Source organism: Thamnophis sirtalis, unplaced genomic scaffold (assembly GCF_051295495.1).
Source record: "Thamnophis sirtalis isolate CommonGarterSnake01/CBP01778 unplaced genomic scaffold, rThaSir2_p1.2 scaffold_4, whole genome shotgun sequence".
Classification (NCBI taxonomy): domain Eukaryota; kingdom Metazoa; phylum Chordata; class Lepidosauria; order Squamata; family Natricidae; genus Thamnophis; species Thamnophis sirtalis.
The window spans coordinates 18963017-18988669 of NW_028261384.1; the positions used below are offsets into that span (position 1 = coordinate 18963017).

At 36.2% G+C, this 25653-nt stretch overlaps 1 protein-coding gene across 3 annotated transcripts in view; it reads left to right on the forward strand.

Moving 5' to 3' along the window:
* Positions 1-25653, forward strand: part of PARD3 (par-3 family cell polarity regulator) — a 602045-nt gene that overhangs the window by 304114 nt on the left and 272278 nt on the right. For all 3 annotated transcript variants that reach the window (XM_087712541.1, XM_087712540.1, XM_087712538.1), the window contains exons 6-7: positions 18341-18429; positions 22647-22730. In XM_087712541.1, coding sequence (XP_087568667.1) covers positions 18341-18429; positions 22647-22730 — 173 coding nt within the window. The remainder of the gene's footprint in view (positions 1-18340; positions 18430-22646; positions 22731-25653) is intronic.

Here is a 25653-nt window from a genome sequence, read left to right on the forward strand (position 1 = left end):
CTACTGATAAACATTTTTCCTTTCTTAATTGTGAAAGCAGTGTATTTCCATTTTCAGCAACAACACTATAATTCATTCTAAAGCAGTGATTGAAATCACAAAGTTCCAAAGAGATTAAAGGACCAACAGAGTTATTAAAGAAGGTGGGTGTGGAATTCCACAAAATAAAAACCTTGGAAAGCCCAATCTGCTTTCATCTGATACGTAAAGCTTGGTAATGTATCCAAGACAAAATAAATAGCCAAATCTCTATTAGGCCTGTCATATTAAAACCTGCAAATGGATTTTCTGTGTCACCTTTTATTTCACTCTCTTTTTTTTTAAAAAAAAAGCACGAATAGTTTCTTTGATCGCAGATATTAAATTTCACAGGGTAGAGTGGTTTCATTTTCTTTCAGTTTGTCAGTGGCAGTATTAGTATTATAAAACACATTTTAATCCATTCTTACTGCAAGAAGAAAATTGGAGCTCTTCCACAATCTGGAAATTAGATATTTCTATTCTAGCACTCGATTGTGAAAGTTGGAAACTTCTCCATTCTTGCCTCTACTATACAATACAATAGCAGAGTTGGAAGGGACCTTGGAGGTCTTCTAGTCCACTCCCCTGCTTAGGCAGGAAACACTATACCGTTTCAGACAAATGGCTATCCAACATCTTCTTAAAGACTTCCAGTGTTGAGGCATTCACAACTTCTGGAAGCAAGCTGTTCCACTCATTAATTGTTCTGTCAGGAAACTTCTTCTCAGTTCTAAGTTGCTTCTCTCCTTGATTAGTTTCCACTCATTGCCTTTTGTGCCTTGGAGAATAGTTTGACTCCCTCTTCTTTCTGGCAACCACTGAGATATTGGAACAGTGCTCTCCTTCTCCCCTACTCCTTCTTTTCATTAAACTAGACATACCCAGTTCCTTTCTTTATATGTTTTATCCTCGAGTCCCCTAATCACCTTTGTTGCTCTTCTCTGCACTCTTTCTAGAGTCTCCACATCTTTTCTACATCGTGACGACCAAAACGGAATGCAGTATTCCAAGTGTGGCCTTATCAAGGCATTATAAAGTGGTATTAACACTTCACATGATCTTGATTCTATCCCTCTGTTTACGTAGCCTAGAACTGTGTTGGCTTTTTTGGCAGCTGCCACACACTGCTGGCTCATATTTAAATGGTTGTCCACTAGGACTCCAAGATCCCTCTCACAGTTACTACTATTGAACAAGGTACCACGTATACTGTTCCTGTGCATTTTGTTTTTCTTGCCTAAATGTAGAATCTTAGTCACACTTACTAACATTATTTGGAAATTATTTAGAACTTACTAACATTATTTGGAAAAGGACATGCTTCCATACAATCTTCTTGGTTTTAAGATTGTAGGAATGAATTTCCTTTCAGTATCAGCATTGTTATGGGTATGTTTTGATGGAAAAATGAAAGAAAACTTCCTCAGTACCACAGGTTTTTATTCATAAACGAAGTTTATGTTTGAGATTGTTTTTCACTTATTAGGAACTTTTCAATTCTTCTTCATGTATGGGTAGTCCTTGACCTACAACCATTTGATTAGTGGCTGTTCTAAGTTAGAACAGCACTTAAAAAATGATTTATGAACAGTTTTCACACAGTGTTGCAGCATCCCCATAGCCACATGATTAAAGTCAGGTGCTTAGCAACTGTCATGTATTGATTGTATTGTCCCAGGTTGATGTGATCATCATTTTGTAACCTTCCCAGCCAACTTTCGACAAGCAAAGCCAAATTTGCTTAACAACAGCAGGATTAGTTTAACTAAACAGTGATTTGCTGAGCAACTGTGGCAAGTAAAGGTCATAAAATGAGGCAAAACTTACTTACCAACTGCCTTGCTTAGCAATAGAAATTTTGTGGTTGTAAGTCAGTGATTACCTGTATGTATTTTTAGATTAAAAGTGTTTTCTAAGATATTTTATATGCTGTTTTTTGTGGGAAAGCAGGATACAACAACTTTAAAAAAAAAGAGATGTTCCTAAATGTCATAAATATTTCCTGGCTAAATATAAAAAAACATGAATGTTAATGAGAAAATAATTTGTATCCTTCAGAATATAAACTTAAAAAAAAGAGTTTCAAGCATTTTATGCAGTCAAAGATCTCCTTGAAAGTAAGTTACACAGTTTTTATTTTATATTGAAATAAACATCAAATGAAACATATCTCGTAAGTTTCTTCATATTTGATAAGTGTTTTGGTTGTTGCTTCCATCCCTTGCTTAGAGACATTTTGTTTTGCAACCATTTGATGGCACTTAAAAAATGAGGCTTATTACTGATCCTTGCATTTAGGACTGTCACAGCAGTGGTGAGATACGACCGGTATGCCCTGGTGCGGGTGTACCGGTGCCTGTTGGGAGCATAGGTACCGTTCTGGTATGGTGCTCCGGAGGGCCAACCCACCCACCTGTTCTCCTTACCGCTATTAGAGCCGATCGGAACATTTGCGCATGCGAAAGGAGCAAACGGCACCTGTGCGGTGTTCCGCCGAGCAGCTGGAGCATTGCGGGCAATGGGTACTCATGTGTGCGCTGTGCACGTGCTGCGCACGCGCACATGGTGGGCGCTTTGCCCCATTGCACTGTACTGATTGCAATGTAGTCCGGAACCCACCACTGTGTCAAAGCACCTACCAGTCACATGATCAAAATTTGGGAGCTTAGAAATTGGGATGTATTTATAATGGGAGCAAAGATCATGTGATCATTATTTGTGACCTTCCCAGCAAGCAAAGTCAGTGTAGGAAGCTTAATTGGCTTAATGATCAACTGATTCATATAACAATTACAGGGATGCATTTAATAATAATAATATTAAAATAAAAAAGCACTGGAATTACATTTAAAACAGTTAAAAATTGACAAAATCACCATCAGTCAAATGCAAAAAGCCGCACTGCTTGGATCTGCACGCATATTACGAAAATACGTTACTAGTCGGGTGGGGCCCGACTAGTAACCAATGCCAAATCTGGCGAAACAACTGGCCGCTGTGATACAATTGTATAATAATAATAATTATTATTATTATAATAAACATGGACATGACTTACTTCAAAACTGCCTTGCTTTAGCAGTGGAATTTCAGTTGTGGTCATAAGTTGAGGTATAGTAACCTCCTGATAATTGAAACAAATTTGGTAGATTTTTTTTATGTTGTCATCTTTTTCTATTCTTTGTCTTTAAATTACACAACAGTACATGGATTTAATCTGGGACTCTGAAAATCATTTTGAATTTGAAACATTTGAGTTGAAATATCTTGAAGGTGAAACATCCTATTTTAAATATAAAAAAATATTTTTTTAAAAAAGCTCCTATGAACATTTTGGAGCCGTTTTGAAGGAAGCGTCCTAAAATGATTGAAACAGCCTGCTTCCTACTTGAAAAATTAGAATTTGAAAGTAAAAAGGTTCACATTTCAAATGTTTCGCAAGTGCCTAATTCTACCTATTAATTGTTCCACCTAAAGCATAGTGTTAATACTTTTGTAAGTTATATCTTACATTAAAAAGAAATACATATCTTAATATAGAAGCTTAAGGAGGAATTATGATGAAAAAAATTAGCAGTAAATACTATTAAAATAGTATTCTGATCACATGAAAGGCATTCTGGCCTTTCTAACTTATTTTGTATTTAATGCTCCAGAGGGACCAATTTTCATGAGAAATTTGTTTTTATAATCACAAACAGACTTAATGCGGTAATTTTCTCATGAAGCATGGGATAAAGTTTGCGTTAATGACCTGAAACTTTCCCAAAGTGGGATACATTTTTGTTCAAAGTCCAAGAAAAATAATGTTGGAGTTAGGAGGGGAAAAAAGAGAAAAGTTATGGTTAGTGCTTTAAAGCTATTTTCATATGTATCACTTTGCAAAAACGTGATGAGAATTTGAGTCTGTTCTAACATTTCATTAATATTTTTGGGAGGCTGTTTTATTTTTATCAGTTTTTTTCCGATATTCCACTAGAAGATTGCATTATGAAAATAGTGGGGTTTCATATACAAATAGAAATGTGATGCAAGTTTCATGGAGCCTTTTGCATGCCTGAGCATGAATACTAATATTATTCCAGTAATCTTTATTCCACTCCCAACTTCTGGCACAACTCTTTCCTGGTAATCAAAACTTTAAATGTTTTATTTGATCAGAATTATACATAGCCTCTTTTTGCCAATGCCTTTAAAGTCTATTCTCTAACTGCTTCTATACCTGGTTACTATGAGTTTTAAAAATGAAAATATACTAATTTGCCTTCATGTTTAGCATTGTTTATGTATGGCACTTTTTTAGGCATACAGATTTTATACAGTTATTAGAGACATTCATCAAGATCAAGTAAGAGCATCATAGTATAAACTTTCATGTAAATGATGCTGTATTGAATCCTTTCCATATTCAAGTAGGGCGAGAAGGTAGCTGAAGAACGATCATATTGGTTGGAAATTCATGATGTTGCAGATTTTGAACATTATGCAGTTACCTATTTTACTAATGGCTTTATTAGTTTGTGATCTATCCTTCAATTGTTTTATTGACCCAAATTGTTGGGGCAATATGCTAACTCTGTAAACTGCTTAGAGAGGGCTGTAAAGAACTGTGCAGCTGTATATAAGTCTAAATGCTATTACTATTCTGGTATTTTCTTTGGAAAAAAAATAAGTTACACTTAAAATAAATGCTGGAAGCTGTTATTTCTGTTTCAGATATTATTTTTGAATGTTAAAAAACTACAAATATTATCTTATTGAAGAATCTGATGCTTGAAGAAAGGGTGAAGGATACTGTTTGATGTCAAGCAATATTGTGAAGCTTCTTCACAGTATCTATCATATGCCAGTAAATGCACAAATATAGCCATTTAGAACTTCTTAACATCCTCTAGAGCAGGGGTGTCAAACTCAAGGGGGTGGATTCAGCCCACGGGGTTACCATGGGGCCACCCTGGAAACAGCAAAAACGGAGCTCAGGAGGGCAGCGTGCGGCCCACCTGAGCTCTGTTTTCGCTGGCAGAGGATTGCAGAAGGCCATCACAGCCAAAAATAGAGTTTGGTGAGGGTGGCGGGCGGCCCTCCCATGCTCAATTTTTGCTGGCAGAGTGTTCCAAGAGGCCATCACAGCGAAAACAGAGCTTTTGAACCCTTTTTTGCTGGCTGAGCACTTGGGCCACCACAGGTGCCCCTAACATGAATGAGGTTGAGCTGGCTGCGCCCACCCTGGCCATGTCCACTCAGTCCTCCAAGGTCAAACACAACCCTGATATAGTCCTCAATGAAATCGAGTTTGACACCTCTGCTCTAGAGACCTTCTGATATTTACTTTGCCTTTCTTTGGTAGTTCTCTTTTCTTTGTTTAAGAATTTACCTTCATAATTTTAAAGGCCATGTTGCCTTTAATTGAGTCTTTCTCTTGTGCAAATAAATAATGCAAAACAATAAGAACAAATTTAAACGTACTCTATTTCTATTCTGCAAAAATTGCCACAAACAAACTTTAGATAATCTGGATTAAGCAGTCTGAGCCCCTTAATTTTTTTTATTTCTCTAAAACCCTCATCCTTCCCCACCCCCCACCCCCAATGAAATGTCACTATCTTATCTGCTTCTGACCTCAGGATAATAGTTGCCTGAGGCAAATAGTTTTCTGCTAAATATCTATTAAACTTAATATATTTATGTTCATGTTAGTTGAGCTTTATTAGTAAGTTTATCATACTAGTGATAATACAATTTTATGTTTTTTAATATTGGCAAGAATTGCTCAATGTTGTTTTTCAGCTGGAACTGTAACTAAATCTTAATGTTGTTACTTCTTACATCTTGGTCCACTTTATAAAATGTGTGCTGCTTCATTTTCTCACCCTCCCACCCCCACCCCAATAAGAATTAATTGAACACTGTTTGAAATTAAACTTGGACAAGAAAACTATTTAATTTTATTTATTATTTTCATTTTATTGGCCTAAAGAGAAAAATATGCCCTTGGTGATATTAGTACGAAACTACCATTAGAACTTTTCTTCATTGACTTCCCCTCATTGAGTTAATTTGCAAAATTATGGAATAAGATCAACAATAATCTTTTTTATAAAGTTTCCTTTAAGCATTCTTCCAGTTTTCAAAACACGTACTTATTTTTCTCACAGCTGTCCACAGTTAAGCAATCAAGCAGAAAGCAGAGTAGGGGTTGCCGGTTTTCCAATAATCTGAATTAAAATATATCTGACTGTGAAAAAATTACCATTAATTTTATCAATCTGTTCTTTTAATGTGTATTTTTAACAGAACAATTTGACCTTTACTAGCAATCTCAATTATTGTGCTGTCCTGCTTATGGGGTTTTAAGTCTCTTTGATGTTTCATCATTCCCAAATAATATTCCCCAGTATTCACCTCATGCAACAATCAGTGCAAAATCCAATGAGTCCAATTCTCAAGTCTGAGAACACACAGCAAGTGTATAAAGTCATGCACTTGGTTCCGAGTCCTAAACCAAGTCCATGGTCTTAGCACGTATCACAAAACCCAAGTCTAAGTCCAAAGTCGAGTTGCAGGGTCAAGGCTTAAGTAAGTTCAAAGGTGAGAGTCACAATGGCTCTCAAACACACGTCAAGAAACAGATGAGGTTTTTCTAGCTTTGCTTGCTCCGTGCACGAGGCTAAGTCACTGTCAGCCAGTGCAGCCCATTAGAAGAGGCAAGGTTGCATCCTTGAGAGTAGCCTCACCAACCTCCAATGTGCCTCCTTCCTATCGGCCTGTGTGCTCTGGGATCTGGCAGGGAGACAATTCCTTCTCCTTCCTCTGCACCCCTTCTCCACTTTCTGCTTCTGGGTGATCTTGTGTCTCTATCCTCTCTTTATCAGTCAGATGCTCACCTGGTCGCTCTTCCAGTCCTAGCCTCTCCTCCTCCTCTTACCTAACCACACCTGGTTCAGAGTCTCCCCCCCCCATGTCTGCCAGACGCTCTCTTCTGTGCCCTGCCCCGAAGTTCCTATTGGCTTTTCCTCGTCATCTGACTTGAATTTCTAGGGCATCCATTACAATTGTGTTCTGAAGTGCTTTGTACATAGTTGAACATCTTTTTCTCTGAGCCATAACATATTCTGTCTGCATGGGAAGGAGAATCTATATTTATAAAATATATAAAATAGGATTCCAATATATAAAATAGAATGCTGACAGCTGCAGAAAATTATATGCAGTCTATCTTGTATTGACTTGATGCACCCTTGGTTAATGTTAAATTTCATATGTAAACAATATAAATCCAGACAAATAATATTTAGGTGAAGCGCAACAGAAATTAAGAGAATATGAATCTGAAAACAGCAACGTGATACTTAGCAGAATTCTTATTTGTTCAATATACACATACATAATGGTGATGTCACTGACCCAATTTTATCACCTTCTTTCTTGGTTGTTAAGCAAATCACAGTGGTTATTAAATAAATCCATATCCAGTAAATCAATGTTGGGTTTTGCTGAAAATGAGAAGTAACTTCCCGTTTTCAGCAAAAGTGTCATAAAACATGCTCATGTGATTGCAGGACATTGCAAATGGTCATACATGTGGCTAGATTGTTGAGCGCCTGAAGTGTGATCATGTGCCGAGGTCTCCTGACTGTCGGAATGTCGAATCTGGGTCATAAGTACCCTCTACGTCCCCTGTGGGGGGTCACTAAATGATCTGTCTTAAGTTGAGAAGTATCTGCATTTGACTAAACTGACTTATGTAGACTTAAGTTCTTTTGGCCCAACAGCACTTGTTTGTTTTAAACCTCTGGTCAACAATATGTTGATTGTATTTAAGTCTGGGATATATTTAGCACCTTACATGAACTCCTTAAACCAAATACTTTAATCCCGGAATTCGCACTTATCTGTAAGAAAGTAGCTGTGTGAGCTGGGAAAGGAAGCAGATGTTTTGATGATGATGGTGATGATATAATCCATACGGTCTGTTTGACTCTTGGCGATTCTAGAGCCAGGTCTCTCCACAACTTCCATATCCACTCTTGTACTACTTCTTTGAGTTGTTCTAAACTCTGACTAAAGCATACGTACTGTAGGAACTATATGAGCATCTGTATAGGGTCTCTGAATCACCACAAGGAACAGGCATCTGAATTTTGTATCAATTAAGATTTCAGACTTCAAAGGGAGCCCTAAGTGATATACAAATCTGACCTGCACTTGGCAAGGTTACTGCACAAGTGCTTATATTTATGTGTTTTTATGCTTTAAATAGAAAGAACAGGTTGCAGGAATGTTTATATTATGTGTATATTATATTATATAATCTGTAATATATTATATTATGTGTAATGCAATACCTCATAATATGCTTTGATATGATTAGCATGCACATGGGCATGAATAATCTGGGACTACATGTTGTTACACTTGTGTACTTAATACACACTTTCTTTCATCCATCTCTTGTAAGGTAATTTTTAAACTGGTGCGAAACAAACCGCAAGCTCTTCTGGTTTTACTTTTGGTTTACTCAGATAAAGTAGAAAGTTTCAATTTGCCTTGAAACATTTTTTTCTGACACTAATGGGAAGACGGGTCGTTGAGCAACTAGTAAATAATGCATTTTTAAAACACATTCATACAGATAAACATGAAAGTAGTGAGCTAAAACAATATGAGACAAACTTGAAAGTAACTTCAGGATGCATCCCAATTCTAAATGCTAACATTTTGTTTGTGTGGACAATCATTGTTAAGTTATGGGACACAGCAGAAAGAAAGTCAAGGAAGCCTGTAACATTTACAGTATTGCCTTTTAATAATAATTTTAAGGTACATTAGTTTATGATCAGTTTTTTTCTGAAAGACAGAAATTTATAACAGTTGCAGTGTCCCGGTTCATTTTTTGTAATCTTCTGACAAGCAAAGTCAATGGGGAGATTAGATTCACTTAACAATGGCAAAAATTCACTTAAGAAAAGTCGTAAAGTGGGCCAAAATCACTTAATACATTCCTCACTTAATAGAAATTTTGAGCTCGGTTTTGATTGTAAGTTGAGGACTACCTTTTCTATATGTTTAATTAGGTGACTTTTGGAAACTTATTTTTGTCACCTTTCATAAATTCTAGAGTTGATCATCAGTTTCTAGCTTAGCTGAGCAATACACTGCCTCAGTCTTGCTTATCTTCCTTTTTTGTATAGTTAGCCTGACCCAATTTGGGGCAAGGATTTCCTCTTCATCCCTCTAGGTCCGAGCTAAAGAGGCCCAGAATCACTTGTTGACAACCCGAGGGATTTGCCAGCAAAAGATCTTAATTTTCCAGTTAGTGCTCATCCCCAGGCAGGGATTATCTCAAAGAATGGGGATGGCTGGATATTGAGGTGTCTTTGGCTTTTGCAGCTAGTTAAATATTCTTAAGGCTGCTCAGGAAGTAGTGGAAGTGACTGCAATTATAGGAGCAAGATTCCCACCCCCAGCCCCCCATTTCTACTTGTTCAGGCTTGTAGAGAAGGCACATAGAGAAGAAATGACTTTATTTTCAGAAATAGTCTGACACTAGCTGTTGACCACTTTTCATTAGACAATTAAAGGCATTAAGAAGTTTAAAATGAAAACAGAGTGTTATTCATCGGAATTTATTTCTATAAAAGAAATAACAGAATAACAGAGTTTGAAGAGACCTTGGAGGTCTTCGAATCCAACCCTCTGCTCAAGCCTATCATTTCAGACAAATGGTTTCAATGTCTTCTTATAAACCTCCAATAGTGGACCACCCACAACTTCTGGAGACAAGTTGTTTCATAGATTAATTGTTCCGTCAGGAAATTTCTCTTTAGTTCTAGATTGGTTCTCTCCTTGAGTAGTTTCCATCCAAATATCCATAATATTTTATTAATATTTATCACTCACATTATTAATACTATTATTTTCATAATAATATATAAGTATTATATACTCTATATAAATATTTGAAATATTCAAATATTCCATCCATATATTCATACATTTAAATATTCTGGAAGAATCAATTCTTCCTTTAATTAATGAAAAAATATTTTAATCTTTCATTTACATGTTAGATTCCATATTATAAGCTGAATGGAGAGTATAATTTGAAACACCTTAAGGGTAGAAGAAGAAAAAATAGATCTTGATGTTCTCTAATGTTATTTTGTTCCTTGCAGTTGTTTCATTACCAGACTAGATAATATCATCAATAATGATGATATTATCATTATTAATGATATCAATAATGAAGGAAGGAAATTTTTAGAAACCTTGATTGAAGCGTTGTTTTTTCCTTGATACTCTTTGAATGGAACATTATTTCCTCCTTAGTTGTTTTTGTTTATCTATTACTGACTCCTCTTTCCTCTTTGGGTGTTGGTTAATAAGTAAGTGATGAAAACTGACACCTAGGTAAGCAGGAAGCAACACCAAATAAACAGAAGCAATCAAAGAAGCAATAAAGGTCAATGTCTTGTTATTTTTCCAAGAGCTTGAGAAGTTAGTTAAACCCACATGGTTTCCTGGTTTTTTTGGTTGCCATGATATGTTTGTCCCTGTCTTTGGTTGTTGTTTGCTCCTATAGTTTTTTTTCAAACCTTTTTGTTACCCATCCTGACATATCCTTGCTAGATGAGCAGCTATATAAAATAAAGAAACAAAGAAAGAAATGACACACAATCATGGCTTGTGGGACAAACTATCATACATAAATACAGTGGTATGTCTGTACTCATTGTTAATTGGTTCCAGAAGTGAAATGATAACCAAAATGGATGAGTATCAAACCATTTTTCCCCTATAAGGAATAATGTAGTTAGTCACAAGGCAGTCGACACTAAAAAGTTCTAGCTTATGCTTTGAGTATCAAACAAACAATGACTATCTGAAATAAATAAATGAATTATTCTGAAGACTACGTGGACAAAATTTTCATGTCAAAACGCATTGGGTATGAAATTCAAATTTAATGAATTTCAAAGCAGTCAAGTACCAAGGTACCACTACAGCTAACAAACTTGGTTCCACCACAAAACCGCGATGCCCTTATCCGCGCCGACATAAGTGCGGAGGCAAATCCGCGGCGTCCGAAGCGCTAATAAAAAAACGACCCTACCGCCGCGACAACAGCGCGGTGACAGAAGGGCGTTCTACATGCTTCGTTCTTTGCCTCCAAAGGTAGCCCTCCTCCTCCAGCTGACAGCGGCAGCGGGCACGGGGCAAAGCGGGCTGCCCAGCAGCAGCAGCCCGCGGGAAGGGTCCAGCACAGCCGCGGGGGGCATCAGGAAGCGGAGGAGGACGTGGCAGCGGCGGCGGCTGAGGCTCTCCCGGGCCGGCGAAGCGGGCTTGCCCGGCAGAGGCAGGCTGCCCTCTTCTTCCTCAACAACATCTCCTTGGACGGGCGGCCTGCGCCGCCGGCGCCTCCCCCGGAGGAAGAGGCAGGGCGGGCGGCGGCGGCGGCGGCTGAGGCTCTCCCGGGGCCGGCGAAGCGGGCTTGCCCGGTGGCGGCGGCCGCCCATCCAAGGAGATGTTGTTGAGGAAGAAGAGGGCAGCCTGCCTCTGCCGGGCAAGCCCGCTTCGCCGGCCCCGGGAGAGCCTCAGCCGCTGCCGCTGCTGCGTCCTCCTCCGCCGCCAGCGTCGGCGGCCCTGCTCGGGGCCCCCGCGGGCTTCCTGCTGCCCTCCGCGGCTGAGCTGGACCCTTCCCGCGGGCTGCTGCTGCTGGGCAGCCCGCTTTGCCGCGTGCCTGCTGCCGCTGTCAGCTGGAGGAGGAGGGCTACCTTTGGAGGCAAAGAACGAAGCATGTAGAACGCCCTTCTGTCACCGCGCTGTTGTCCCCGCGGTGATGACGCGCGATGATGACGTCGCGACTTTAGTGACGCGATTTAATCTCCGCTATTTTGCGTAGCGCGGTTTTGTCGTGCCACGAACAAACTTCACTCCCACTTGAACTTATAATTCTCTCTAGGCTGGAAGTGAAATATCTGCAAGAAAAAGAAAGAAAGAAGCTTAGAGAGCACTAAGATTTTAACAACTTAATCATGATCTTACATACAGTTTCCACTAGAAGAAAATCTTTTTTTTTTCTTTTCTACTTAGGAAAGACACTTTGGGAGCCTTTAATACTACATTCAATCCAGATGGTTGTTAATATATGATAAATTAGTCTGCAAGTAGATTTCCCACACCAAGATATTTTGCTAAGACATAATTGACCTTTTCCTCCATAATAATAACAAAACATAATTAATTGAATCCCCAGTAATTATTTTTCATGTTCTAATGTTGCTAATTATCAAGTGCTTGCATATAACCTGAGGTCAGTGTTGAAAGTCTTCATCGTTTTTAGACTGGTTTTGTTCGTGTAATGGTCAAAAATGATTTTGTTTGAAAGTAAAATATAAAAATAAATGATATGTAACATTATTTATGGCTTTTAATTATACCAAGAGAAGCAATGCACTTTAAAAAAAATATTTACTTAGATTGCAGTTTTAACTCCCTCTCTACCCATCTCTCTTTTACACACACACACAGACACGCACACGCACACGCACACACCATCATACATCTACATACTGCTAAAACTATCATCATGATCTTTACTCACTTGAATGGTGCCTCATAAGGTAGCCATTTTTGATTCAAGGTATGACAAATGGGCTAACCTACAGCATGTTTCCATGCTGTACCCTGACTCCTGATGGAATAAAATTTAGGGAGGTTGTGGCTGCTTCAGTGTTTCTGTCTGCTGTTGGGCTACTGCTACAGTTATATGATCTTCATTTTCAACTTTCTGTGACACTTTCCCAGCCAGTCTCACAATCCCTTATTCTTATCTTGTCTTGTACTGTCCTGTTCTAAAAACTGAACTTGCCTAGTTTTATTTTTGAAGAGTTCTGTTATTATATAAAATTGGCATGCATCTAACATTTAAAATAGCAAGATATATAAACAACACATTGTGAAATATTAAAAAAATAACAAATCAGTAAGTATGATTTGTATAATATTAATTCTTTGTGATTTTTCAGCCTCGCTGAAAACCCACCAAAGGGAATGAGGATGGGAAATTATTAAACCAGATTTCCTGTGTTGTAAGGACCAGAATAGTGTTCAGGATTACTTATGAATGCTAACTGTAGTTTAATCTTAACAAATGGCTGTCAATAAAAATGGAATCAGAATTTGGACATCCTCCTCAGACTCACATAAGGTCTGTTGGTTCAGTTTGTGACCCTCCTGATTATTGTTGGGATAGCACTCAAGTTCCATAATTTCTCACAATCGTCTATGCTATCCAGGTTGCTTAGGATTTAACATGTAATAATATATGCAGAATCACCAGTTCATCATTCATGTCCTAAAGAGAAATTGAAACTCTATGTAGTTTATTCTTCCTTGTGAGCTTTGCATTAAATCAGGATTTTGAATGATGTTCAAAATAGCCATAATAGAGGAAAAATAAGATACATCCTGTTTTATTGCACTGATTTTTGTGATATTTCATATATGGTGAATTCATTGTATTCACAAAACATGGCTTTGTCATCAGCACCTTGCGTTGAGTTTTCATATTTGATCCTTCTATTGTGTGTTCCAGTCTTCTCTATTACTGATATCTTTAAAAAGCAGAACTGGAAATCATGTTTCATCTGTTATTCATCTCAAATCTGGATAAAAAGAACAGATGGTTTACTTAATCTAGAAAGATAAGGAAGAAATTGGCAGTCATAAGAAAGCCAGGAAATATGAAGCTTATTAAAAAAAAAAAGTAGCTCATTGATATTACATGGGGAAAAGCCCTCATATTTAAAGCCTGGAAATCTTAGGTGGCAGAAGAGTATCCTGCCACAGAAATAAGGGGGAAAAAAGCTTTTCCTGGAAGTGTGACTGAGTTGTTTCCAAAAGTGTTATTGCATATCTTTTCTTTTATGTTTGAAGATTGCTTCTCTGAGTAGTTTTAGCCGGTAATCGTAAAGTGAAGATTACAGGAAATCCATTGAAGTATATTCAGATACACAGATAAGGCATAGTCCAATTGTGATTACATAGAGAAAAGATATTCATGAGGTAAATACTCTTAATGATTTAGAAAATGGAATTCCAAAGAGCTTTAATCAGTACGGAACAATATTTTATCTATAGTAATTCATTATTAAATATGTTTTTATTCATGTGCAGTTATGTGGATATTCTTCAGTTTCCCCAGTCTGATACTGTATGTCCAAATACTACAATCTTTATTTTTTTTTAAAAAAATTGGATGCTTCTCATAATCTATAACATTAGTAATCCAGACTTTTTAATAACATAGGTAAGGTAAAGTGGTATTAAATGTTTTATAAAAATTACTCTTATACAAAGCATTTTGGCTAAATTTGCTAAATAGTTCATTCTCAAACTTTTCCCTGCCTGTAAATAAAATATAGCATTTCTAATTTATCTCTATAACAGGTGGGCTTTTTAATTTAAGAAGAAATCCGAGGCAATAATTGCTTGATGTAGATACTTTCAAAGCTAGTTACTTTTTTTAGTAAATGAGAATTCTAAGTTACTTCCCTGTGCAGGTGTCCAAATTAATCTATGTTTGGTTCCATGTAAATGAAAATCTGTGTTGTATGGAAAAGAAAAGAGTTGCTGATTATGGCACTATTAAAATGTTTTTTTAAGGGATGTATCTGTTGATTATAGTATCATGGTACCAATACTCCAGTGAAGTTTAGAAGCTTATCTTACTCTAAGTGTCATAATTGAGAGACATAATTTTTAGACTTAGATTACCATATGAAATCGAAACAGTATACTATTCCCTGAGCGTTAGTAGTAAATTTGGAAAAAAAAAGGGGGGGGCATTTGACACATTTGTCTGAAGTGGTGTAGGGTTTCCTGCCTAGTCCAACCACCAAGGTCCCTTCCAACTCTTCTTTTCTTTTCTTTTCTTTTCTTTCTTTTCTTTTCCATTCCATTCTATCACAAGACCATACTGTTAGAAATGGTAATTCCAGTAGTTCTGGTTGCTAGGCTAAGACAGCATTGTTAGGTGAGGACCTCATTCTTCTGAAATACTTGCCTTTGATTCAACTCCCACCTGTTTCACCTCTGTCCTTTCGGTTGCCCTGCACCTGGCTGTCCCACATTGCTGTAACTGAATTTCATCATCTTCCTCCTATCGCTAGGCCAGGGTCCTGACATGGGTGAGGGTGAGGCTGCTGGCTGTTCATGAGGCTTTTCAGGAAGAAAGCTGGACCAAGGGTGAACAGAAGATAAGCTCTGCTGGCCATGGACTTGCCTCTCCTCCTCCATGAAACCTACATTCTAGTTTTCCAAGAGCACTTCCTCCAATTCGGCTGTGTCACCCCAAACAGCACTTCCCCACACAGCGTCCACTTTCACCCATGGACCTGACCTAGGTTTTCTTGCCACTGCCATGCTCACTGTGCACATTCCAGGATTGTATACTAGGCTAGCCATTGTGTCCATACAATGTCCTTCTTTTGCATGCTTCTTTTGTCCTGATTAGTTGCTTTTGTGTATAATCCACAGATATTCAAGACCCATTCATTCTTGACTCCTACCAGTTCTTATTTTGCTATGTATAGGTTTGTTTGATTTTTGGTAACCCAGTTCCCCTGCTTTCAACCTACTTTTATATTTCTCTTAAATGATTCAATATTGTTAGAATATTAATTTTAATAGCTGGAACAATAAAGTGTACAATGGTCCAGAACACCCAGTTGTAGTTGAATGGATGGAGATTGTTGGCTTCTGTATGATCGATTGCAGTGGGTGTAGAGGAGGAGTTTTCCCTTTTCCCTGCCCTTTTCTTCTTCTGTATATTCTGTAAACTGTGTGAAGATTTACCTCATGATGTTACTGTGTTACTATCTTGTCTGCTTTAAATATAAATGTGAAATGTATGTATTTATATAATACTACATATGTCAGTGTCTCTGACTTCATTTAGACACTTGCAGCTCAATTCCCTGACAAATACTCATTTACATCGAACAAGAAGAGTCATTTATATTTAACAGGTTGGACAGAAGCACACTCTTTTACATAGCCATTTTTGCTTGTTTTGTTCTAAATTTATATTTATTTTGACATGGTAATGTTTGAGTAGAATGATGTATTTAGTTTTGTATTTGAAGCAAAAAGATTTTTTTTTTCTAAGCAGTAGTTACTAGTCTTACTCATTTCTGAATTTCCTGATGATCCAATAATTTTTTCTGTACCATTACTATTATGTAACCTAAAAGAATATTTTTTCCTTGAGTCACGTTAATTCAGACTGTCATACATTTTTTTCTCCCAAATCCATCTATGGTTCTTCCATTATCAGTGCTCACTGAAGTGTGAACTGTTACCAGTCTAAGGATAGATGAGATTAATTCATTCAGAAATAGATTTTATTTCTTTCATTCATAATTAAGCCTGCATATTCCGTAAAAAATTCTTGGCTAATTCTGTACTTGGCTAATTGAATGCTTGGAAGATCTTCTATAAGAATTAAACCTTTCTTGTTCAGTTGTGTACCAGGCATCACATTTTAATGCAATTAAACATTTTAGTTATTATAATTTTTCATATTTGGGGAATAGTTTGATGGTAGTGCGTTTGTGTAGAGGTGTAATGGGATCTTGCTGCAAGAGTTTATATAAATTTATATAGAATAAAATAAATTAAGTATAGGCACATATATGCTGTTGAATAACTTATAAATGCTAAATTTTGTTGAGATTTACAAATAAATCCAATTGCAGTATCTAAGTCGTGTGTGTGTGTGTGTGTGTGTGTGTGTGCGTGCGTGCGTGCATGCATGCATGTATGTATTAGGTTCACACAATGTTCTTTCATTTAGCAGTTTGGTCTACAATATAGTTTGTAGTAAGAACTCGTAAGAAGCCCTCAGAGGAAATACCACTTGGACATACCAAATGTCTTAGCTTTGTTTTAATATCTCATTAATAATTCACATTATTGATTCTCTTTGGGCTGAATTCATAACCCATCATCCAATACATATCATTTTACTGATTGATGCTTCAGCAAATCTGAATTTAAACTGCTGATTGTAGGACAGTAGACAAAGTATTCATACAAATGAGCATTTAAAGACATTCATGTTTATCTGAAATTGTGCAGTTGGTTCCTCTTTACCCCTTTTGGGATTGGAAATTAGGCAAGTCACTACTGGTTAATATTTGGATATAAGCCTATCAGGAATCCCAGTAATGTAGATTAGACAAAAAAATTGACAAAAATCTGAGTTTACCTACTAAGATTAAACACCCCCACAATTGTTACGTATCAGGTGGTTAAAATATTAATATTTTTTTATATTTATCATGCAAATAGCTTTATTTTTTTAAAAAAAATGGTTAAGTGTTTTAAATCTTTGTGTATTAGAGTAAGTGAATTTGTAAACAGAGCAATTGTAATTGAACTGTACTAATTCTGTCTCTTTCGTGACCTTATGCTTCCTTTCAAATGTCTGTTAGGGTTTTTTCCTTGCATAAAATCATGGGCACATACACTGGTCAAGGATCTCTGATAGTCATTAGCACTGTACTTGTGGATACTGGAAGAGGAAACACCAACTCTGTTCAGGGGTTGCAATATGCTGTGTAATTCACGAAAGAAAGCTTTGAATGGTCATCAAATCAGATGCTTACTATCCGATTTAACTTGCTCTTGTAAATGTCAGTTCTGGCACATACCTTATTTGCATTCTATTTGAATGTTGTCTCTTTAAGGCAGGCTTTGAAAAGTAGTTGGTACTTCTGCCTGGTAATGTTGTGCAATCTGGAGTAGAAATTGAGAAGTATGTACTTTGTGCCAACAACATCAGAGGCTATTTAAAGTGATATATGTTGGAATTGCTGTTGCTAAGCCATGCGGTTATGTGATTTTGTGTTATATAAGTGCATTTTTTTTAAACAAAAAATCCTGCCTTTTTGTTTTCATGAATAGAATTCTTTGTTGGCCAAGTGTAATTGGACACACAACAACACCTTACCAATACTCTTTCCACTTGCCATTGTCCACATGATAACAAACCTGTAGGTGATTTGGGGTTAGTGAAAGGAGTGTCTGGGCCAACACCCAGCCAGTTTTCACGTCTAAGGTGGCACTAGAACTCAACACTTGCTGGTTTCTAGCCAACACCTTAGCCATTCAAGTCCCAAATGCTGTGTAACCCAAAGACAATCTGTATGCTATTTAAGATGCAAAATATTTTAATAATTAAGTATCAAAATTGTGTGAGTATCCTTACACATCACCTGTGCTTAAATATGGTTATCTCTTTTACTATTACTAGGATGATGATGGTACAGAAGAAGAGGAGAGCAGAGTAGAACCAGTGGGTCATGCAGATGCAGGTTTGGATAACATCACCTATTCGTTAGAGTAAGTTAATTGTTTTTTTTAAAACTATTTAATACTTAAAATATTAAGACTTAAATTCAGGGGAAAAAAAGTCTTGATAGGTTTGAACTTTGGTGTTGAAGAAGACATGGACACTTAGAAAAATCAACCCAGAGTTCTCAATTTAGGTACAAATGAGCTGTCTAAAATTATCATGTTGGACACATTATGCAAAGATTTAGCTTTCTAAGATTTAGCCACAGTGGTGCAATGGTCAGAGTCTAGTACTGCAGGCTACTTCTAGTGACTGCCGGCTGCCTGCAATTTGGCAGTTCGAATCTCACCAGGTTCAAGGTTGACTCAGCCTTCCATCTTTCTGAGGTGGGTAAAATGAGGATCCAAATTGTTGGAGGAAATACGTTGACTCTGTAAACCGCTTAGAGAGGGCTGTGAAGTATTCTAAAGCGGTATATAAGTCTAAGTGCTATTGCTAAAGAAAACTCTAGGTCTGGAAAGGTGGAAGGGCAGAAAGCAATAGAATAACTACTAGCAAAGTGGACAGTTACAATAGTGATGGCTTTACCTGGAGGACCAGATTTGATACAGATCACCACGGACAAAATATGTGTGATTTATTAGAATAAATACCACTGAGGCACTATCTTGTCATGTTGTAGGCCTTGTGTGGTTTGAACAAAATAGGAGTTATATAACAGATGAAGCCACACTAGACAAGTTTCATCTGAAGAGCCAGATAATACAATGAGATGTAATGCACAGCACTGGTTCCCAACCGTTCTGACTCCACGGACCAGCAGAGGTAATGGCAGGGTTAGGGTAAGGAAGAGGATGGTTTGTTGTTCACAACCTAATCCAGTTCATCTCCAAATGGAGCTTCGTGCACTTGTCAGCTACTTGCAAAGCCCGGTTCCCAACTGGTCTGGAGACCGGGGGTTGGGGACTGATTTACAGAAATCTATACTGGATTTGTTCTTGGCTAGATCAACAAGATGTCCTGAATATCTTAGAAGTCCTGAACATGTGTGGACAGAAAGGCTGATGCCAATTCCAATCTAAGCACCTGGCTGAATGTGGGACTAATAATTATATTAATATTTGGATACAGATTCAAATATTATTCATTCAAATGCATGTGTCAGGCTTCTCTTGGCTAAGGAGGCAAATATTCCTGTTTTGTTTTGACCGTGAACAAAATAATTTTCACAACACGTTGGGTTGACACCACTCGATGCATCACATATATCTTTTTTTGATTATGTGATTGATTGTGCATCATAAAATTGGTGTTAGCTCTCAGTGACTACATAGATTCCCCCCCCCCCATAATGACTTGTCCCTAATGTTGATCAGGATTCTGATAACGCTGATGATTTGTTAAAATGTTCTTATATTGAAATGGCCGAAATAAAGTTTGGTGTTGTGACAAGTTTCATAAAAAATCAGAACCTTGTGAGCACATGATAAATGATCACAAGATGCATGCACAAGTATTTTTGTAATTTCTATACCGTAACTTCACTGAGAACTGTATGTCAGCTTCCTCTTGGGTAACTAAGTAAAAGCAAAAAATCTATACATATGGTACTTGCTTCAAACTGCATTCAGAGTTCTTCCAATCTTATGGGAAGACCTGCCTTTGTTCAGGTGAATATTAAAAGAGATAATGTGGATTCTGTCCCTTTGATTGCGCCAAGCCACACCTTATTTCTGACTGACACTACTAAGGGTTTTTAAGTCTTCCGATAATATACTTGTTATTGAAGTAGCTGAGTTTACCAATTTGGCTGCTGATCATCTTCTTCAAGTCTTTGTTCTACCTTTCCAGTTTTAAAGGCTTGTCCAAAAAGCTAGATCTTTGCATTATGGGTCTGCAGATACCTCTTTAATCTTAGTGAGTAAAGATCATGTGAAAAGAGATTGCCAGTAAACCTTTGCAGAATTGTTTTCAAAATTGAATGCTTCGGAGAATTTGAGACATTTATAATGATATCTTTTATTTTCTAATTAATAGAAAACACATGAGTGCCAAAATATAAAATCAACTTATGAAATCAGTATCTTTTCCTAACCATTACGTGTAACATTGATAGTTAAAGTTCTGTACTTGAGAATACATCTCGAAAGAATCCATTATGACATATAAATGATTACTATTGGACTTGCTCATTTTAAACACAATAAGTGGAAATTGGATAATTCAAGCAGTGCAGAGAGAAAGAGAAAATCATTGAACAAATAATGAGAAGTCAATTTGATCATTTTTTAGATTCTTCCCTCTTTTGTGGCTTCCATTTACAGTGACTGCAATATAATTTAAAAACTATATTGTAAAGTGTGCTGGCTGGAAAGGATTAGAATGAGGCACAAATCAGTTTATCTGGAAAAGCCCTTCTTTGGAAAGAAAGCTAAGCAGGAGAACTAAGCAAATGACACAAAAAGAGGGTGAGACAGGATGATTAGAAAATGAACTACATTTGAATTACAAGAAGACTGGGAGAATGTTTAAATATTCCTTGCAGAAAGAAGCTGAAAAGCTATAGTAGAATTTAAGAGGTAGAAAAAGTAACACTTTCCTCCCTGTGATATCTGACAAGTTGCTTTTGAGATGTTTCTTATGTTTAAAAATTAATTTGTATTGCTGCATTCGGAGTAAGAGTTATCATTCAGATATGCCAAGATAACTTTTTAGCTCACTGAAAATTCCAAAGGTTGGGATGCGGAACATAGTTTAGTTTCTGATTGCAAAAGAAAAGCTGACCATACATTCTTAAAACAGTTTAATGAAAAATACATAAATTACAAATGTATTGGAATTAACAATATGTAAATAAAATTTCTATATGAATGATACAAAGATTTTCATATAGAAATTTTCATTATTTGAATGATAATTTGGTTATTGCAAAAAGGTAAAAATGCAACTTCTAAGAAGTTGGCTGCATCCTGATCGTGTCTTATGTAGCTAAGTTTATATCAATGTATGGTTATACATGTCGCATGTGATTGCATATAAGTACTCATCCATTAATATGCAATCCAGATTTCATGGTATTAAAAAAAATGAAGCTAATACCAATATTCAGCCAAGGAGAGCCCAGACTGCACACAGAATTTCATTATTTTATCATCCCTGTTACAAAATTGGGTAATAAAAACATCTGATGAAAACAAACTATTTCAAAGAAGCTTTGAAAATAATGTGTTATTGAGTAGTTGTACATGAAATGAAAGCAAATGAATTTATATTATATGTATTTTGATGTACACTGCATAAGAATTTGCCAAATAATATTATAGTTGAATGGAAATTATAGTTGAATGGAATATGTTGTTTTACAAATCTAGATGTATTCATAAATTACAATTGTTTAGCTTTGATAAATTTGAGCTAAAAATAGTTTAGAAGAGTGTCAGAATTTGCAGACAGTTGGAAATTGTCTGCTATGTTGGTGATGTGTGAGAACTTGTCAGTGAATGTTAAGCATACCAGGGCAAAAAACAGTTTTGCATTATGGTTTGAACATTGTATTTGCAAATTCAGTCACTGATTTGATTCTTATAGGACTATTAAAGTGATTATGGGGAATTATTGAATTGAGTGCATATTATTCTGATAATTCTCAATTTGATGGTTAAGTTCAGATTGATCTACAGTGTTACATTGGATCAGTTTAAAAAAAAACCAAACATGTGGTTTGAAAGGGATCAATTCATCCTGATTTTTAATATTAATTAAGGATGACGATTTATGTTTTAATTAAAAAACCAAAGGACTGAGAGATTGATATTATCAACTCTTGAGTTATAAAATTTGGAAATAATTATAGTGGTAATTATGCTAAAACAATATTTATCTTATTTTAAAAGTTATTTATGGAAACATACTGGAAAACAAAAAGAAATGGAACTTTCTGTTTTCTTTAAGACAAATTGATTTAGTCTTGGTTTGACACCTAATTCCTAGAAAAGTAATCTCAAACCTATTTAATTATTGGACATAATACAATTTGTATATTGGCTTATGATTATACAAATGCATTTTGCTTGAAATAACTAATGAAATTATTATTTTTTCATGCTGTCAGATTATTACTGAGGTATGTAGGAATCAATGTTGTTTTTATCTATACTAATTTTCAAATATCTGTGTGTTCGTTTTTGAGTTTGTGTTTTTGTAGAAGTGTATTTGTCATTTTTTGGTCCATGTTCACGTTCCTTCATTCATCATTATCTCACAGTGATATGGTGAAGCTCGTTGAAGTTTCCAATGATGGCGGACCTTTGGGGATCCATGTAGTTCCTTTCAGTGCTCGAAGCGGAAGGTAATGTATCGTATAGGTTTTCTTAGATATATTGGTTTCTGTTTTTATCTGGTTGATTGATTTGTAGGTTGGTTGGTTGATTGACTGCCCATTTCCAGAACAATTATGGACAGCTTATTTTTTTTATAAGAAGACTGTATATATTTGAAATAGAAACATGATTCTTTCACCAGAAAATCTTACTGACTGATTCCTAAGAAATCTTTTCTGAATACAGCTCAGTTAGTCAAGATGAAAATGCTAGAACTTAGTTCTAATTTTTATATATATAATATATAAATTAGAATTAGGTCCTATCATTTTATGTATTCTGTCCTAATATGAAACTGGATTGCAAAAATGTAACTTATTTCTGTCACAGCCTCATAAAAAGTTTCTAGTGTTTCATCTTAGTCTGATAATTAGAAATGGTTTTTGCTAGTTGCAAGACTTTAATTTATAGACTAGCAGCATTTGAAATCATGACAGCATTCTGTGGGTAGTTTTTCACTCAAACATGGAAGGAAAAAAATTCACAGTCAAGGTAGTGTTAAATAAAGTTAGTTATATAAAATATAGCACATATTTTTGATTTGTTGCTGAACATGAGTGTATTATATTGCACCACATCCCAAAAAAAAAAAAAAAGCCAAGAAAAAAACAGGGTAAAATGAATATATTACCAATAATGGCCCTAAGCCATATTCTGTCAGGGAGCTGAATTAAAATATCAATGCTTACTCTATTGAGATAGAATTCCGGTATTCAGGTTCTGTGATTAAATGTACTTGGAAAATTAAATGAGCCATGATACACATATGATTCTGTGCCAAAATTTGCAAGTTTGTGATATAAAGTCCAATTCTGACACTTCTTCAGTAATGTAAGTAATTGAAAAGAATAAATTACCATTAGCAGAGAAAAAATTGCATTTACAGTATATTTAACATCATCCTGGTGGGAAAAGTCCAAACATACATTTATAAATAGAATCCTGGATTGTAAACTGATTTGATTCTGTGTTTTGACTAGTGACATAACTATCAAGAATTTCACTTTAAATTGATTATAAGGCAATGTCATTGTAGAGGAAATATATTTTATTTGCTTTTTAAAATTCTTGATAAATACAAGACTTTTGTTCCACAGAACATTTTGATTATGATATAAAAATAATTCATTCTGGGCATTCATTTAAATATTATGCTGAAATAAAAATACAGCATCATGAGGTCCTCTGAAAAATGCTGAGAATTTTCTTACAGTAGCTTTCTGTGAAAAATTAGGAGAGAACATCAAATGCAGCTATACTTTTATTTCTTTATTAGATTAAAAAATATATATTTTAAAAATAACCAAAGTCAGCAAATATGCATAATTCCCCTTCCTTCTCCTATTTTCCCTACAATAATGACAACCCTGTGAGGTGAATTGGACCGATGGAAAATGACTGGCACAAAATTGCTCAGTTGGCTTTCATGCCTAAGGTGAGACTAGAAATCCCTGGCTTCTGAATTTTAGGCCGGCACCCTAACCACTAAACCAAACTGGCTCATTGAATAGTCTCGCTTTATTTCAGAATTTCAAGTCAAGTGATGGTTCCCACAGTTGTTAAAATGCTTTGATCAGAAAGAAGCGCTTAGAAAGAAGTATTTAATTTTCTCTTTACTTGTGAGCAATTCAGAAACATATGACAGTAGCTGCAGTTTATATCTTTAGAATAATGTGAAGCAATAAAAAGACCCAGTATACTCTATGCCCTTTTTTTCAAGATTAAGGCAGCTTATTTCTGTAAAATATGAAACAATCTTTTTTACAACAAAGAGAAGGTATAATTTGGTCGAATATCTTTTATTTCAGTCATGGATCCTCCATGGATCCTGATATGTTATCTTGTAGAACTGTAGGCCTCAACCTTTTTGGCACCAATACCTGGTTTTGTGGAAGACAAGTTTTCCACAGCCTAGAAGGGGATTATTTGGTTTTGCTTGCTCACCCACTGCTCACCTCCACCTGTGTGGCCTGGTGAGGGGTGATATTCAGTTGGTTCAGACCGGTTCACCCGCCCCGGCTCCAAAACATCCTATGTAGCCTCATTTTTGATGCCGCGTGCATCCATGCATGCCCCACACGTGAACAAAGCACATGCGCAGAAGGCCACACACATTTACGGAATGTGCACGTGCTGCGAGCGTGCATGCACACCCTCATAGTTGAGAACCAGTGGTAAACATAAATGAATCCCATTGCTTGGCCTGGTTCCTAAAAGGCCATGGACCAGTACCGGCCTGTGGTCCTGGAGTTGGGGACCCTTACTGTGTAATATGAGTTCTTAAGTTTGTTACACAGCCTCTGCAATTTTTGCTGTTTTATCAGTGGAACTTTGTGTTTTGTGCCTCATGCTGCTATAAAAGCTACATAAATCAGGTTGTGACATTGTAGAAAGGGAAAATATTAACTTCTCTGAGAGGATCTCATAATTTCTTTATAGAGCAGATATTCTGATACATTTAAGCACACATCTCAGTGACACTTTATTGACACTAGCATTAAAATAAAAAAGTATTTTACAAGATTTTTAAAACCCCTTTCAGGAAATAGCCAGTAACAATGCAGCTTTGTAGGACAGGAGATTAGAAATGAAATAAAAGCTTTGTGTGTTATCCTTGCTCTGTCCATTAATTGTTGGGACTATCCCAATTCTATGAAGTGTTGTAGTTGTCACAGACAGAACAGTATTAAAGGATAATGTATTTTATTCCTTGCTAATATTTTTTATCATATATTAGGAAATAAAAAAATATTAAATGCACAATGTTTGGATTAATCACGTACTATTTTATCAGTACGTGTCAGCCTAAATATTACAATGCAAATCTGGTAATTCCATGATTTTTTTGGAAGTGAAATTCCACTTATCATTCTTACCATTCACTGATATTGT